Here is a 17,816-nt window from a genome sequence, read left to right as displayed (position 1 = left end):
GCCTAAAGAGTGGTTCCTCGACCTTTTCTACTTCCTAAAGGAAAGCCACAAAAATGGTTCCCAGAAATCATTTGGCCTAGCCCTTCTAAGAAGGTGCTGCGGTAATAAGAGTCCAAAATTCTTCCACAAGTCACCAAGTAAACGGCGAGAAGCAGGCAATGACCCAGACACGGAGGCGGGGGCTGAAGCCACGAAGGGGCGGAGCTGAGCGCCGAGCGCTCGGGGAGGTCACCGTCACGAGGCCGGGGGCGGGGCCTCGCGCTGGGCGGGGCCGTGGGAGGCGGGCCGGGGAGGCGGGGAGCCGGCGGGTCGGCGCGCCAGCCTGGCTGTGCGTGCTCACGTGACAGGTCCGCGAGGCCCAGCTCGCGCAGTCGTCCGAGCGAGCGAAGATGGCGGCCGAGAGGGAGCCTCCTCCGCTGGGGGACGGGAAACCCACCGACTTTGAGGAACTGGAGGACGGAGAAGACTTGTTCACCAGCACTGTCTCCACGCTAGAGGTCAGACTGCATCTCCGTGGGTTCCGCGCTGCGCTGCTCCCCGCGTCTCTCCTTTTAGATGCCGTTACCCTACCCCTGCTTGTCCCTTCCCACCCCCAGGGCTAGCAAGACCAGGTGGGTGACACCTGTGACGGACCCCACCTCAGGTACCTGTCAGTAGGTTGGGTAATGGCCTGGACGGTAAGGCCTCCTCAGGAGAGCAGCCTGCGGGCCTTGGGGACCGACCTAATTCTCTAAGGGGCCGGCAGCGTCCGGACCGTGCATCGCAGCGCCCTTTCCCCATTCTACCGGCCCTTCTTGGTGTCAGTTGCACCTCTTCTTCCAGGCCAGAGATGGTCTTGTCCCGGGTGCCAGCACGCCGCTCGGCACTCCCCTGGGGCTTTCCTAGCCCCTTTGAAGAAGTGCTTGGCTTTTCTGTTCCCACGGGAGGGTGTGCCCTGCAAGGGAAGAGCAATGAAGTGAGCTCAGAGTGGCCGAGGGTCAGCCAGGAGCATTTGGGTGCACTTTCTTAGGTCGTGTTCCTTAGTGGACTGCTGGTTCCCCTCGAGGTAAAAGCTTCTGTTTGGGCTATTGAGTAGGTAAATGCATTTGCCCATTTTTGTTTTTCTTTAGTTCCAAGACCCTTTAGAGACCATAGTGTTAGAAAATTTTAAAGTTGAAAGGAGGGAGTAGTTCAGGAAACGGCTTTTTTTTTCCTTTTAAGCTAACAGGGGAAAAATAGAAACAGTTCTCCACTCCTTTTTCCTCTTTTCTCGCATGATCAGCGATCTCTGAAGCGGAGTGTTCCTGTTTTTGTCAAAGGAAACACCCTCTATGAACTTATGTGTATTGGACCGCCTATGTCTAGTTCATGTTTTAATTACTTTACATTTACTAAAAACATACACACCTAAAATCCTAATTTTAATTGTGTTTATTAAAATGTAAGCAAATTTCCTGGAAGGTTGTTTACCACAAACTATCCTTACTTATAAAGTACTTTCTTGATCTGTTCACCTCTACAACAAATAAGTTGGAAATTACTGTAGAATATCTACTTTCAGAATTTTTAGCTACCTGAAACTGGGAACTTCCGGGAACTATTTTCAGCACTGACCACATTCTGCTAATTGGTGCATAGTTCCAGCTAAACCCTGCCCCCCCCCCCCCAGATTTTAGGTTCCCTGGGATTAGGGATAGTACCTTGATCATCTTTGTGTTCCTCACAAAACCTTGAATATTTGTATTTATTAGATTTTTACTGGATTGTCAAATTAGCATCCCCTAAGAATTAGTGAATTTTTTTTTTTTTTTTGCTGCATATATTTGGGAGGCTTAGTATCTTTTTTTTTGCTCTTTATGCATGTTATACAGCTACATTGGCATGTTCAAAGACCTGTATTCTGTATTGGAGAATAGAAAGGTTTTACATCAAGGATCCAAACAAACTTGGTTGACCTGTTTGGAACTTGGAGTGAAGTAAAAGGAATCATATTTGCCACGTGGATTGGAATTTCTTTTTTTTTAATATTTATTTTTTAGTTATAGTTGGACACATACCTTTATTTTATTTATTTATTTTCATGTGGTACTGAGGATTGAACCAGGGCCTCGAATGTGCTAGGTGAGCATTCTACTACTGAGCCACAACCCCAGCCTGTGGATGGGAATTTTTAAAAAGTATGTTTGATCATTTTTCAATGAAAGTCTACAAAGTTTGATTAGGAATACCTTAAATTTATCTTGGTTAATGCACATGAAAATTGTACATAAAGTTGACGTTAGTTATTCATCTTAAACTCCATATTTCACAAATTCGTTCAGGTTATTAATTTTTAGAAAGTAGTATGGCTGTGAGATTTGTAAATTCAGATATTTTTTTTCTCTCAAAATGTTTGGGGAGCTGGGTGTGGTGGTGCACACCTATAATCCCAGAGGCTTGGGAGGCTGAAGTGAGAGGATTTCAACTTTGAAGCCAGCCTCAGCAACTTAGTGAGACCCTGTCTCAAAATATAAAATAAAAAGGGCAAGGGATGTGATTTCGTGCTTAAGCCCCCCTGGGTTCAATCCCTAGTACAAAAAAAAAAAAAAAAATTGGGGGAAGGATATATAACAGTGTTTCTTAGTTTACCAAACTGTTTTAAAGGAACCCTCTTTCAGTACTTCACTGTTCTATTAAATAGTGCTTCTCAAACTTTTTTGTATTGGAAAAGCTACAGTATTTATGTTAAAAATGCAGTTGCCTGCACCTCACTTGAATATCCATGCTTAATAAGTGTTCTAGATCAGAGCTTTTCAGACTTTTTACCGAAAGTTACCTTGGGATATTGTTGAAGTGTGATTCTGTAAAGCTGCAATAGGGCCCATTATTCTACATTTTTATCAAGCTGTCCTTGTGGTGCTTCTGAGCCATAGAGAACACTAAATTGCAAGGCCCTAAGTAATATCAAGGGAGATCATCTGCTTTTGATACTTATTACCTAAAAAAATGTATATTGCCTAAGCTATAAATTAAAAGTAATACTTAAAAACAAATGTCTTTTAATTTATTTTATTTTTTAAAAAATACTTTATTTTATTTTATTTTTTTAGATGTAGATGGATGCAACACAATGCCTCTATTTTGATGTGCTGAGGATTGAACCTGGGTCCCGCCTGTGCTAGGGGAGCGTCCTACAGCTGAGCCACAATCCCAGCCCATGTCTTTTAATTTAAAAAGGAAAAGAAAATCAGAGTTTTTAAAATTATGTCATTCAGATAGACAACTTTTTCATTTGAGAATATTTGATCTGGAGTGGGGGATCAGTTGAAAATCATACACAGCTTCAATGCCATAATTGTTCAGTTTATAATGCCTACACATTAGTTTATCTATATGCCTATGTATATATTTTTAACCCAATTTTAAACTCATTCCTTTAAGAAGGAAAAAACTAATTTTCTTTCAAAATTAGAAAGTCACATAAAACTGTATTAAGTAAATAAAAGATGTTTCAAATGTCTGCTTTATGTTTCCATTGTGACTATAAGACAAGAAAATGGCGAGAGGCTAGGTTTGGGGCAGGGAAAGGATTGAGAAGAGAAAGAATTTGGCAAAATTTTATTTTATTTTTTTTGATACCTGAAAAGTATTTTTATCACTTCAAAAAGAATCCTGTACCCTTTAAGATGTTTAGATGTCATCTCTCTTCCCTTTCCCTAACCCACCTGTTTTGAATCTAAATAGCCAATAATTTGTGTCTCTTTATATTATCCAGTTCTGGATTTTGTAGGAATGGGATTATATTGTTTTGTTTTCCTGTGACTTTTTTCCACTTAGCATGATGGTTTCAAGATCTGTAGTACTGTAGTATATATCCATCCATCATTCAGGTTTTTTAAAAAAAATTTGTTTGGTTTATTTTTGCATTTTGGTGTTGGGAAATTGAACCCAGGGCCTCATACATGCTAAGCAAGTCCTCTTCCACTGAGATACATACCCTCTCAATCCCTAGTTTTTTTCCTCCTTTTAAGATGGCATCTTGCTATGTTGCCTTGGCTGGTCTTCAGCTCCTGGGCTCTACTGATCCTCTTGCCTCAGCATCCCTGAGTGTTTTAATTACAGGTGCCCACCACGGCACCCAGCTTTTTTCATGATATTAATGGGGTCCTCTAAAACAAATCTTTTACATTTAATGAAGTCAAATTCATCTATTTTTTCTTTTAGTGTTTATGCTTTCAGTGTCTTAACAAGAATCCTCTGTCCCAAATCCAAGGTCATGAAGATTTACACCTGCCTTTTCCTCTAAGAGTTTTATAGTTTTAGCTCTTATATTGAGGTCTGTTAGCTTTTTCATCACTTTGACAAATACCTGAAAAAAACAACTTATAGGAGGAGAGATTTATTTTGACTTAGGGCTTCAGAAATATCAGTCCGTGATTGGCTGGCTCCGTTCCTTTGGGCCTGAAGTGAGATAGAGCATCTTGTCAGAAGGACATGGTGGGAAAGCTGTTCAGTTCCTGGTAGCCAGGAAGGGGGCAGGGGATATTGATCACTGGAGGAAAAAAGGGTTTAGTGCAAGAAATACTCTTCCAGGGTTGCTCATAGTGACCTTATTCCTCCAACTAGGTCCCACTAGCCCTGTACTTTGCCACTTCCCAATAGTTCATCCAATTATTAATGAATTAATCCACTGATGAGATCAGAACCCTCATGATTTGGTCACTTCCCCAAAGCCTCTCCTCTGAAAGTTGTTGTGTTGGGAGCCAAGTATAAGTTTTGGGGGAATACTTCAGATCCAAACTATAACAGGCCTGATCCATTTTGAGTTAATTTTTGTAGATGGCATTAGGTAAGAGTCCAACTTTATTATTTTGCATATGACAATACAGTTGTTCCTGCATCATATGTTAAAAAGATGTTAAAACATATGATGTTAAAAACATCATGTTTCTCCCATTGATTGATGATCTTGGGACACTTGTCAACAAGTCAGTTGACCAAATAGGTGTTTACACTTGGTTCTTAACTAACCTCAAATGTGAGTCAGCTAAATTTAAGATGAATACCACAGTATTTTCCTAATGTTATCACATCAAAATGTTTATAGAGAATTTTAACTAGAATTTTCAGATGAGGTATTCACAGGCCTTACAGAATTCCTGTCCTAACATGTAACCCCAGGCTATAGTGCCCAGAAGAGGGCTGGGGTTGTGGCTCAGTGGTAGAGTGCTTGCCTAGCATGCTTGAGGCACTGAGTTCGATCCTCAGCACCATATAAATGTAAAATAAAGATATTGTGTCCACTTAAAACTAGAAAATAAATATTTTTTAAAAAAGTGCCCAGAAGATAACATATTTGGTTGGCTACAGTAAACACTTATTTATTCTCTGCTGTAGTATTTTGTTTTGTACCAGGGATTGAATCCAGGGACGCTTAACCACTGAGCCACATCCCCTGCCCTTTTTTAATTTTTTATTTTGAGATAGGATCTCAACTAAGTTGCTTAGGACCTTACCAAGTTGCTGAGGCTGGCTTTGAACTTTTGATTCTCCCACCTCAGCCTCCCAAGCCTCTGGGATTACAATCTCTACTATAATTTTTATTTTATAATAAGAGTACAAAGATCAGCAAAACACTATAAGTCTTTGAAGATGGAAAATCTCCAGTAGAGAAGGAAAAGATATACAGAAAATTTTGATACAGAGAGATTATATGAAAACATAAAATGCCAGTGAAATGAGAAACTAATTCCTATCACATTCTTTAACACATAGTGAATGAACAATGAATGTATCTTTTGACTAGGAAAAGCTAATTGAGGAGGTAGTATTTAAGAGAGATCTTGAAGAGTGGAATGAAATTTTGAAGTGGGGAATTGGCAAGGGTCTCTCTGAGGTTCAGATTCTCTGTGTTCACTTCTAAAGAACCATAAATAATTTTGAGTAACTGAATGTAGTATGTGTTATAGGCTTACTATGTAGTAAGATTGTGAAGAGTTCTCACATTTGTTAGGTAGGCAAGTGAAAGGAATGGAAGATTTGCATGGTTGTAACATTTTACCTAGGAAGATTAATATGACCACCTGAGGGATAAATTTGAATGGGAGGTACCATTGTTGGGTTGATAAATTGGAAGCTTTTTTATAGAGCAAAGTACAAATAATAAAACAAGGGATTTGATGCAGTAACAGATTAAAAGGTAACATTTGTATGGCTCCCTCCTTTTAGATCATTTTTAGAGCAAATAATTATAAATTTATTTGTTTGGATATGTTAGACCAATAAAGATAATTATCAGGCTGGTGGTGTAGCTCAGTGTTAAGCATGCTTGCCTAGCATGTACAAGGCTCTGGGTTCAATCCCCAGCACTACAGTAAATAAAAATGATAACAGGTATCTAGAAATACTAGATGGGCTAGAGATGTAGATTTGAGAGTCTGTCATAAATTTGTTCAATGATAAAGCTCCACCTTTAAAAGTACCAGATTTCCAAAAAATCATTATAAATTATCTATGATTTAGAGGGGAAAAACAGTAACATGGTTAGAGGCAATAAGCATGAAAAATTACTAGAAAGGAATTTATGAAGAAGCATAACTCTAGTTTACTACTTTCCCTTTTAGAGCCAGTTTAAAAAAAAAAAAAGTAATTCTGTGAAGTTACCTGAAACAGGAATGCTCAAATATTTTTGAAGATTTTTTTTCCTGAAAAAAATAAGACTTGTCTTCAATGTTAGTTTTGCAGATGCTCACTTTACTCTGAAGAGTTGAACAGTTCATACACAATTCAACAGTTCTGTTTTATTCCTCTGATGATAGTTTTTAGTTGATGTGAAGTTGATTCCAATTTTATAAAGTTTACTGTCACTTTAATCAAGATATAGAACAGTTCAATCACCCCAGTAAATTCTGTCACATTGCTCTTTGTAATGAACTCCTCCCATTCCCCAGCATTTGGCAACTACTGATCTGTTTTCAGCCTATAGTTTTGTCTTTTTCAGTATGTCATGAAAATGAAATTATACAATATGAAGTTTTTTGAGTCTAATTTCTTTATTTAGCATAAAGCACTTAAGAGTCATCAATGGTATTTCATGTTGTTTGTATTTATCACATGTATTTGTATCTATAGTATTTATAGTATAGTATTTATAGTATAAATATATCTATAGTGTTTATTTATAGTATAGCATTTATAGTATAGTATAGTATTTATCTGTAGTTCATTTCTTTTTATTGCTGAATTTGGTATTCTTGGTGTATATATGTACCACTGTTTATCTGTTCATCCTCTGAAGGACATTTTGGATTGTTTCCATTTCTTGACAATTATGAATAAAACCAGTATAAACTTTTCTTACAGGCTTTTAAATGAGCACATGTTTTATCTCTTTTTTAAAAAAATTTATATTTCAGTAGAATTTATTATGACATATAGTACACAAATAGAACAAAACTTCTCATTTCTCTGGTTGACATTTTATCTCTTTTGTGTAAATGCTTTGAAGAAGGATTGCTGGGTTGTGTGATAAACACAAACAACTTTATAAAAAAAAATGCGAAACTATTTTCCCCAGTGGCTGTATCATTTTCTATTGCCATTGTCCATGAATGAGAATGTTAGTTGTTCCACATTCTTTTCAGGACTTCTTGTTAATTTTTATTTTAGGCAGTGGTAAGCTTGATCAGGTTTGTCCTGGCTAGCAAGAATTGATTGTTAAATTTTAAGGAAATAGTTTAGGAAACTTAGCCATTATTAAAAATTAAATTGATAAAAACTTACACTAGTAGTATAGGTCAGTGGTTATTATCTGCTATCAAGGTTACCTGTGTGTTTTTTTCATCTGTTTGGTGAAAAGTGTAAGTCTTCCCAGTTCTACATTTAGTGAGAGATAACCAGCTTGACACTGCAAAAGCCAAAAATCTTTACCATAGCTCTGATTGTTAAACATTTACCTGCACACAGCTGACTTTTAGCTTCCCATCAGTTGTGTAGTATTATTATTGGTGTTTTTTGGTAGTGGTGGGGATCAAACCCAGGGCCTTGCACATACTAGGCAAGCCCTATACCATTGAGTTACACCCTCAACCCTACCTTGTGATTTTAATATACCCTCCCTAATGATTAGTGATTCTGAGTTTATCTTCACCAACTGACTTCTGTCTTTTTTGAAACATCCTTTCACGTCTGTTATCCATTTTAAAACTTGAGTTTCCATATTAAATTTTTAGAATACTTCATGTAGTCTGAATGTGAGTCCTTTGTCAGATATGTGTTTTCTAGGAATTTTTTCCAAGCCTGTTGCTTGTCTTTTGTTATTAACCTTTTCTTTCACAATGCAGAAGTTTATTATTTTGATAAAAGAACATTATCCTTTCTGTTTTCATTTATAGAACTTTATTTTTTTAAATTTATTTGTTCGAATTAGTTACACATGACAGTAAAGTACATTTTGACACATCATATAAAATGGAATATAACTTCTCATTGGTCTGGTTGTACATGATGTAGAGTTACACAGGTCATGTAATCATATATACACATAGAGTAATAATGTCTGGTTCATTCTACTATCATTCCTATTCCCATGTCTCCTGCCTTCCCTTCACTCGCCTCTTTTTGGCCCAAAATACCCACCTTATTGTGAATTAGCATTCACTTTAAATGTCATATAGAATATAAATCCTTTGTTAACTTTAACCCAAGGTCTCAAGGTTGCTTTTATTTTCTTTTACAAGATTTATAGTTGGTAGGTGTTACATTTAGGCCTAGAATTCATTTTGAGTTGGCTTTCATATGAGGTATGGGCTACACTAGCCTTTCTTTATTGAGTTGCATTTGTATATTTGTCAAAATCAATTGACCATTGTATTAGTCAGCTTTCTGTCATTATAATGAAACAAACTGACACAATCTGCCTATGAAGTAAAGAGGATTATTTTGGTATATGATTTTGGTGGTTAAAGTCTAAGATTGAGTGGCCTTAATGGCTTGGGCTTTTTGTGAGGACAGCACACCAGAGCACGTGTTAGAAACAGAATGGTCACATCTCAAGCTAGGAACAGAGAAAACAGCTGGTGGGTGGTGGTGGTGTTCCATAGTCCTTTTGAGGCCATATTCCCAGTGATATAAGGACCTCCCACATAGTCCCACATTCTAACAAGTCACAACACTTAACAATAATGCCATTCTGGAGACACAGCCTTTAACATGGACCTTTGGGAGACACAACTCATATACATACCATAGCAATTTGTATGTCTGGTCTAGTTCTGGACTCTTGTTTCATTGATTTATTAACTATCCTTTTGCCAGTCTACACTGTCTTCATAACTATAGCTGAGTCTTGATAATAAGTGGTATGAGTCTTCTGATTTTGATATTAAAATTATTTTGGCTATCCTTGTTCTTTTGTCTTTCCACGTGATTTTAGAATCAATTTACTGATTTCTATCAAACACGCTGCTGAAATTTTAATTGGGATGCATTGAATCCATAGATTAACTTGGGGAAAATGAACATGTTAACAAATGCAGTCTCTCCATTTTCTAGACCTTAATTGATTTCTTTATCAGTGTTTATAGTTTTCAGCAAATGGATCCAGCACATCTTTTGAGAGTTCCTACCTAAGTATTTCACGGTGTTTGATTTCGGTTTTGCTGCTTTTCTTTCATTTTTACATCTCTTCATTAGTTGCATATTGACCCTGGATGCTGTAACTGTGCTAAAACCTCATTAGATCTAATAGGTTTTTATGTAGTCATTGGGATTTTCTGTGTAGATAATTATGTTGTCTGTAGCTAGAGTTTTATTTCTTTTTGTTCCTCTTTTCCTCGGGATGCCTTATTGCACTGATTGGGACCACCATATAATGTTGACAGGACGTGGTATTAGAGGGTGTCCTTTCTCTTTTCGTAGTTATAGGAGAAAAATATTCTTTTTCATTTATATATATACATATATATATTATTTGTAAAGTGTCTGTGTGTCTGTGTAGATGAACTTCATGTGGTTAAAATACTTTTGTTTCTATTCCCTTTTTGAGAGAAATCAACATTATCTCATAAATGGATGTTGATTTTGACAAAAGCTTTTTTTTTAATCTATTGTGATTATCATATAATTTTCTCCTTTAAGGAAGATTATAGTGATTCATTTTTCAAATGTTGAATAAGCCTTGCATTCCTGGGACAACCCACAGACATAATATTTTTATTCTTTTTATATATGGCTGGATTATTCTGCTAATATTTTGTTTAGGTTGTTGTGTCTATATTCATGGAAGGTAATGGTTTGTAGTTTTCTGTTTCTTGTAATGTCTGTCTGGTTTTGTATCAGAAATGCTGACTTCCTTAAATGAATTGGGGATTTTTTCTTGTTTCATATTCTTGAAGAGGCTCTGTAGAATTAGTCTTATGTCTTCCTTAAATGATGGAAGAACTCTCTAGTGAAATCTGCTGTAGTTTTGTGCAAAAGAAGACCTTTGACTACAAATTTAGTGTTTTAAATAGACTATTTTTTCTTGGTGAACTTTGGCAGTATGTGTATTTTAAGGAATTTGGCCACTTACTCTCAATTGTGCAATTTATGAGCATTAAGTTTTTCATAATACTCTGTATCATTGTATTATTGTGTCTGTGGATTCCATGGGTGATGCCTCTCCCCTTTCATTATTGATAATGGTAATTTACATATTCAGGGTTTTTTGTTTATGTGTTTATTTTAGTCTTTCTTGAAATTTGCAATTTCTTAGAATCTTTCCAGCTTTTATTTAGCTTTTTTCTTTAAATTTTTTTCTATTTGTTTTGAATTCCATTGATTTCTGTTTCTTATTTTCTTTTTTCCTTTTATGTTTACTTTGCTTTTAGTTTCTTAAAATAGAAGGTTGGATCATTTACTTGAAACTCTTCCTAGTATTAGTATTTAGGTATATAGTTTCCTATGTGACTTTTTTGACCTGTGTTAATTAGTATGTATGGTTTAATTTGCAAAATATGAGAACTTTCCAGACAACTTTCTGTTACTAATTTCTTGTTTGTGCTGATGCTATATAGTCTGTGGTTGGATGGAGTGTTTAGACACATCAGATCAAATTGGTTAAAAAGGTTTTTCAAGTGTTTGCTGTCTTTCCCTTTTAACTGTTGAATTGTTCTATCAGTTATTGAGAAAAATGTAATGTCTCCAAGTATAATTCTATTTATTAATTCTTCTTTTAATTAAATCAGTATTATTTAGCAGTATTTTGAAGCTTTTTTAGCCACCGGCATTTGGGATTGTTTGTGTCTTTTGTTGAATTGATCCTTTTATCATGCCCTTCTTTATTCCTAGGTAATATTCCTTATTCTGAAGGTCACTTTGATGTTTGTAAACATTCCACCTTTCTTTTATTTATATGACATTTTTGGCATTGTTTTATTTTTAACCTGTGACCTAAATTAGGGTTTTTTTTTTTTGTTGTTTTTTTTTGGTGTGTGTGTGGGCAGCATATTGTTGTGTAGTTAATTTGTTAATTTTGTATCCATCTCTTCTAATTGGTGTGTTTAGGCTACTTATGTTTAATGTGATTACTGCCATGGTTGGATTAGATCTATACCGTTTTGTTTACTGTTTTTCTTCTTCTGTTTTCCCTGTTTCTTCTTTTCTCCTTCCTTTTGCATTACTTTAATGTTTATTGGCATTTTAATTTATCTACTGGATTTTTTTGCATTATCTCTTTACAAATATATATTTTAGTGGCTACTCTAGGAATTGCAATAGACAAACCTAACTTTTGATGTTCTATTAGTGTATTGCCCCCTTTCATGTTATAGTTTTCATATGTACTAAATATTCATGTACTGAAAACCTTATCAGGTAAAGTTACTATTTCCATTAGTCATACCCATTTTTTTAAAACGATTTTTTTAAGTTGTAGATGGACATAATTATTTATGTATTTAGGTTGTAGATGGACATAATATCTTTATTTATTTTTTTTATATGGTGCTGAGGATCGAACCCAGTGCCTCACATGTGCTAGACAAGTACTCTACCACTGAGCTACAACCCCAGCCTAGTCATACCCATTTAAAATAACTAGTTTATCCTGTTTCTCCAGTTAGTTACTATTTTTTAGATTATTTATTTAATTCTGAAGGTTCAAGTATTTGTTACTTTCTTCTATTGTATGTTTTCAGCCTAAAGAACTTGTAAGTAGCATTTTAGAGTTGCCCTAGTGACAACAAATTCCTACAGTATTCTTTCATTTGAAAATATCTTTATTTCAGTTTCATTGTGTTGTTTGTGGTACTGGGGCTGAAATGCTTTTGGGTTTTTTAGTTTTTGTATCAGGGCTAAGTACTGAAACACATGCTGGGCAAATACTGTACTGGGCAATATCCTCAGTTCTTTTTATTTGAGATGAGGTCTCCCTGAGTTGCACAGACTAGGCTCAAACTTGTGTTCCTTTTGCCCAGCCTTCCCACATTCTTGATCTCCTCACATTTTTAGTGGATATAAAATTCTTAGTTGACAAGTCTTTTTGTTTGGCACTTTAAAGATTTCATGTCACTGCTTTCTGAACTGATCTATGATTTCTTTTTTTTTTAAATTTTTTATTTTTTTTATTGGTTGTTCACAACATTACAAAGCTCTTGACATATCATATTTCATACATTAGATTAAAGTGGGTTATGAACTCCCAATTTTACCCCAAATGCAGATTGCAGAATCACGTCAGTTATACATCCACAATTTTACATAATGCCCAATTAGTAATTGTTGTATTCTGCTACCTTTCCTATCCCCTACTATCCCCCCTCCCCTCCCCTCCCATCTTCTCTCTCTACCCCATCTACTGTAATTCATTACTCTCCTTGTTTATTTTCCCATTCCCCTCACAACCTCTTATATGTAATTTTGTATAGCAATGAGGGTCTCCCTTCATTTCCATGCAATTTCCCTTTTCTCTCCCTTTCCCTCCCATCTCATGACTCTGTTAAATGTTAGTCTTTTCTTCCTGCTCTTCCTCCTTGCTCTGTTCATAGTTGCTCTCATTATATCAAAGAAGACATTTGGTATTTGTTTTTTAGGGATTGGCTAGCTTCACTAAGCATAATCTGCTCTAGTGCCATCCATTTCCCTGCAAATTCTATGATTTTGTCATTTTTTATTGCTGCATAGTACTCCATTATGATTTCTAATGTGAAATATGTAGTCATTCTAATAATTTTTCTAAATGTAGTTTTTGTGATTTTAATTACCTCAAGTTTAACTTTTTTATCTTGTCAGCCACTTTTTATGATATAACTTTTTATGATGTAACTTGTAATTTTTTCCCTCATTTGTCCTGTTCGGAGTTTGCTTGTTCTTTAATCTGTAAATTTATGTCTTTCATCAAATTTGGGAAAATTTTGCCCATCATTTCTTGAAATATTTTTTCTACACAGCTTTTCTTTGTCTCTCTTTCTAGGACTTGGATGATATAAATTTTTAATATTTCAAAGGTTCTGCTATTTTGTTCTTTTTTTTTTTCAATTTAGATTGAATATTCTGTGTTCACTGACTTTTTTATCTCAACACCTGTAAAAAGTCTAAGAATTTTACCCTCCTTGTAAGCTGACTATTTAATCTGTTTTATGGTTGCTGGGAGAAAACATGATACAGGATTTTATTACTTAAAGCAAAGCAAGAAACATAAGTATATGTTTGTGACAGTTTCCCTGCCCCTCATATTTCAATAAGATGAGGAAGATTAGCCCAGGTGGATTCTGTACCTTTGGTTAGCCACAAGCTGAGGAACCCTTATGCCAAATTATTTGTAATAGGTCATAATCCTGCCTGTTCTTAGTGCTGGTGAATACATCATCTTTATTAATACTACCCAGTAAACAAACCTGGTCTTTGCTTTGAAGAGACTCTTACCTCTCTCTTCCAAAGGTTGTTACTATACAATCTTTCAAGAAAACATAGTCCAAAACAAGAGAGCAAATTCCTTTGTTTGCAATATGTACAGAAACTTGAGACACCCTGGAAATTTTGGCAGACTGCTTTGAGTCTATTCTACTATTCTACAAATATGCAGCTTGGAGATAAAACCATGATTTATGTAGGTTCATTCATAGAATTAGGGGGATCTTCTCCAGGATATCCCTTCCACCCGCTGCCACCTCACTCTTTACTTCTTAGAGATCTCTCTCCTTAGTTCTTAGGCCAGAAACAAAACTTCTGTCAGAGTGTTAGCTACCTGCACTGTCACATACCTGTTGAGCTTGGGTCAGCCTTGCAGGAAAGCAGATCAAAGAAAGGAAAAAGAATACCAATGAGGATTTCTGCCACTTCTCAGTATTGGGTTTTTTTCCTAAGAATTAGATTTTCTCTTAGGGTTTTCTATGTTAGCATTATTGTCACTGCTAACGTCATGAGGCTAAGACACTATATCTGCCTTAGGTCAGTGCCAGGAAAGAAAATGGGGGTGAAGAAATAAAAGAGGTTTTCATTCATATTCTATAGGTTATAGGGGCCCTCATGTTATGGCCAGAAATACAAAGTTTTTCTTGGAGTCATTACTGCTTACGTCTGTATAAAGTTTTCCAATTGGCAGTATCCTCAGGAAAATCTAAAACAGAAATCAAGAATAATTTTTAAGAATAATTTTTCACGTTTTTGGCTCATTCCTGAGTCTGACTGCTATTATTTATTTTTATATTATTGGTTTTTGTATTCTATTCAGAGTTCTTAGTGTTAATCTGTAAGGGAGAGAAAGACTATAATGAGTTTCTTTGGTCTTGATTGGAATCCACAGCATCACTTTTTAGTTTAAGAGATATTAGCAAAAACTTTAAAATTTTGTATTAAAACTTCTCTGCACACTACGAGGTGATGCTCTGAGGGAAGAAAATATACACATTCACTAAGAATACTGCTGACTATTCATTTATGTATCTTGGACAACTGTAGTTTTGATGGAACAGAACCTCAGCTCCAAACAAAGAAGCCATCAGTGTTCCCTTTCACCATTGCTTTTTCCTCCCACAGTTTTATCCATCTACTGGAGAATAGCTCTTCTTGTACTCACTAGGAACCTAGAAAAGGCATGGAGAAGCAGAGACAGAAATAAGTAAGTCTTCAAAGCTTTTACTGAGTCACTGACCATGGCTGCGACCTGAGCAGTAGAAAACAGCCTTCTGCACTGTTAACAATGGACAGACACTAAAGGATGAAGTAGGCCTCATAGCCTTTCCATAGCCTTTACTACAGTTGCCCACAACCCACACCATTCCTATCCCACACTTCACTCTTAGGTTCTACACTATGAGACAAAAGGGTTGCTTTTTGGTGTTATATAAATAAGTTAAATTTTTGTTTTTATAATACTTATGTCATAAAACTATGAGTATCCCATATATTAGCATAATATAAACATCCATCATTATATGAATTCATTATAGTTTATAATCTTAATGTATTATAGTTGCATTGTATACTATATTAAAATCTTTATATCTATTTTAAAGAACTAAAGAAGAAAATGTTCACTCAATTATTAAGATTTTTGCCGTTGATAGTTTGCTTATTTTATTCCTCTTCAGCATAAAGAATTTCCTTTGGGGCCAGGGTTGGCAGAGTGCTTGCCTCGCATATGTGAGGCACTGGGTTTGTTCCCCAGCACCACATAAAAATAAAAACAAAGATATTGTGTCCATGTATAAATAAGAATTTTTTTTAAAAAAAGAATTTCCTTTAGCATTTCTCTTAGAGATGATCAGTTGGAGATGATTTCTCTTATTTCTACTTCATCTGAAAACTTTCACTTTTATTCCTAAAGAGTATTTTCACAGTTTAAAGGTTTCTGGATCAATAGCATTCTTTAAGCACTTTAAAAGTATTCTTCCACTATTTTCCAGCTTTCATGATTTCTGAAGAGAAATCCACAGAAATTCAAATTGGTGTTCCCATGTAAAAATGTGTCTTTTACTCTAGATCCTTTCAATTTTTTAACCTATGTCTGTCATTTGTAGCAGTTTGATGATATGTGTAGGCGTCATATTATTTGATTTTATCCTCATTAAGGCTCGCTGAACTTATTATCTATAAATTTGTCTTTTCCAAATTCAAGATGTTTTAGCCACTGTTTAAATACTTCTACAACAGTCTTTTAAAAAAATTTTTTTTTGTATAATATGCCTTATTTTATTATAGTTGTCTATCCAATTCTTTTTTTTTTTTTATTGGTTGTTCAAAACATTACAGAGCTCAAGACATATCATCTTTCATACATTCGACTCAATTGGGTTTTGAACTCCCCAAATACATAATACAGACTCACTTCTGTTACATACTCACATTTTTACATAATGGCATATTAGTGACTGTTGTATTCTGCTACCTTTCCTATCCCCTACTATCCCCCCTCCCCTCCCCTCCCCTCCCAACATCCCTCTCTACCTCCTCTGCTGTTTTTTTTATACCTTTATTTTATTTATTCTTATGTGGTGCTGAGAATCAAACCCAGTGCCTTACATGCACTAGGCAAGCACTATACCACTAAGTTACAACCCCAACCCCTGTAGCAGTCTTCTCATCCTTCCATCTAGGACTGAAGTGGCATGAATTTTAGATTCTTTATATTACTCCACAAATCCCTAAGGTGCCTTGTTCATTCTTTTTCAATTTCTTTTCTCAGAAGTTGTCTTTGTTACTCAGATTGAATATTTTCTATGAATTTAAAGTCACTGACATCTTTCCTTTGTTGTGTTCATTCTGTTATTGTCCATCCTGTGATTTTTTTTTTTCAGATAAGTTTTTTCAGTCTAAAATTTTTATTTTGGTTATTTTTTGTAGCTTCTATATTCCTTTAGAGAGTGTTGTCATTTCATTTCAAATGTATTTATCTTTACCTCATAGGGCATAGTAATTATTTTTTGATTGTTTTAAACTGACATGTTAAATGTTTGTTGTTATTTTGGGTTTAGCATCTGTTGATTGTCTTTTCCCTTAAGATTTGGTCACATTTTCTGGGTTCTTTTTTATGACAAATGATTGTGGACTGTGTCATAGATGTTCCAAGTGTCATATTGTGTTAGCTTTGCTTCACTGTGACCAAAATACCTGACAAGGACAACTTAGAGAAAGGAAAGTTTGTTTTGGTTCACGGTTTCAGAAATATAGTCTGTGATAGGCCAACTCCATTTCTCTGGGACAAAGGTGAGGCAGAACACCATGACAGAGGACTGTGGCACAGGAACGATGCTTACCTCATGGCAAGGTCAGGAAGCAGAGAGATGGGAAGGAGAAGGGATCCCAGGGAAGATGAGGTTTTCCAAGGCAGGTCCCCAGTGACCCACCTCCTCCAGTTATACCTACCAGCCTACAGTTACCACTCAGTCTGTTCAATCTACAATGGACTGATTAGCTCATACCTCATAGTCTAATTATTTCACCTCTGAATATTCCTGCATTAACACAGGAGCTTTTAGGGCAATACCTCATATCTAAACCATATCAATAGCTAGATTCCGCATCCTGTTACAGTTTTCTGGAGAATGTTGGAGATATTTGTTTGTTTGTTATTTTGTCAGACAATGAGCTTCTTTAGGTTAAAGTTCTGTTTTGCCTTCTGGGGGCATTGGTTCTCATTTCAGTTCAATTTTCAAAGATTTTGTTTCTTTGTGTCTGTCCCACGCATGTACTACTTACAGCTTTATCTGGGACTTTGACAATGTTCTAAATATCAGTTTGATTCTCAAAAGTCTTTGGAAAGTGCTGTGCTATTTGTATTTCTTTCTTTATATGTACCTCATCAGGGTTGATCCTGAGACTTCTGCACACTCATTCACAGAATCATAGGAACCCCTTCTCCAGTTTTTCTCTGGGTTCTT

At 35.8% G+C, this 17,816-nt stretch overlaps 1 protein-coding gene across 2 annotated transcripts in view; it reads left to right on the top strand.

The window, feature by feature from the left end:
- Positions 1-306: 306 nt before the first annotated feature.
- The window catches only part of Snx2 (sorting nexin 2), a 71,579-nt gene continuing 54,069 nt past the window's right edge, over positions 307-17,816 (top strand). Inside the window, exon 1 of one of the 2 annotated variants that reach the window (XM_005330875.4) lies at positions 307-497. In XM_005330875.4, coding sequence (XP_005330932.1) covers positions 390-497 — 108 coding nt within the window. In that variant the 5' untranslated portion in view covers positions 307-389. The remainder of the gene's footprint in view (positions 498-17,816) is intronic. The other variant, XM_078048389.1, reaches the window with a different exon arrangement.

The sequence above is a fragment of the Ictidomys tridecemlineatus genome, chromosome 1, assembly GCF_052094955.1.
Source record: "Ictidomys tridecemlineatus isolate mIctTri1 chromosome 1, mIctTri1.hap1, whole genome shotgun sequence".
In the NCBI taxonomy this organism is placed as follows: Eukaryota; Metazoa; Chordata; class Mammalia; order Rodentia; family Sciuridae; genus Ictidomys; species Ictidomys tridecemlineatus.
Note: the sequence above shows the minus strand (reverse complement) of the source record. Positions and strands in the feature narration are given on the sequence as shown.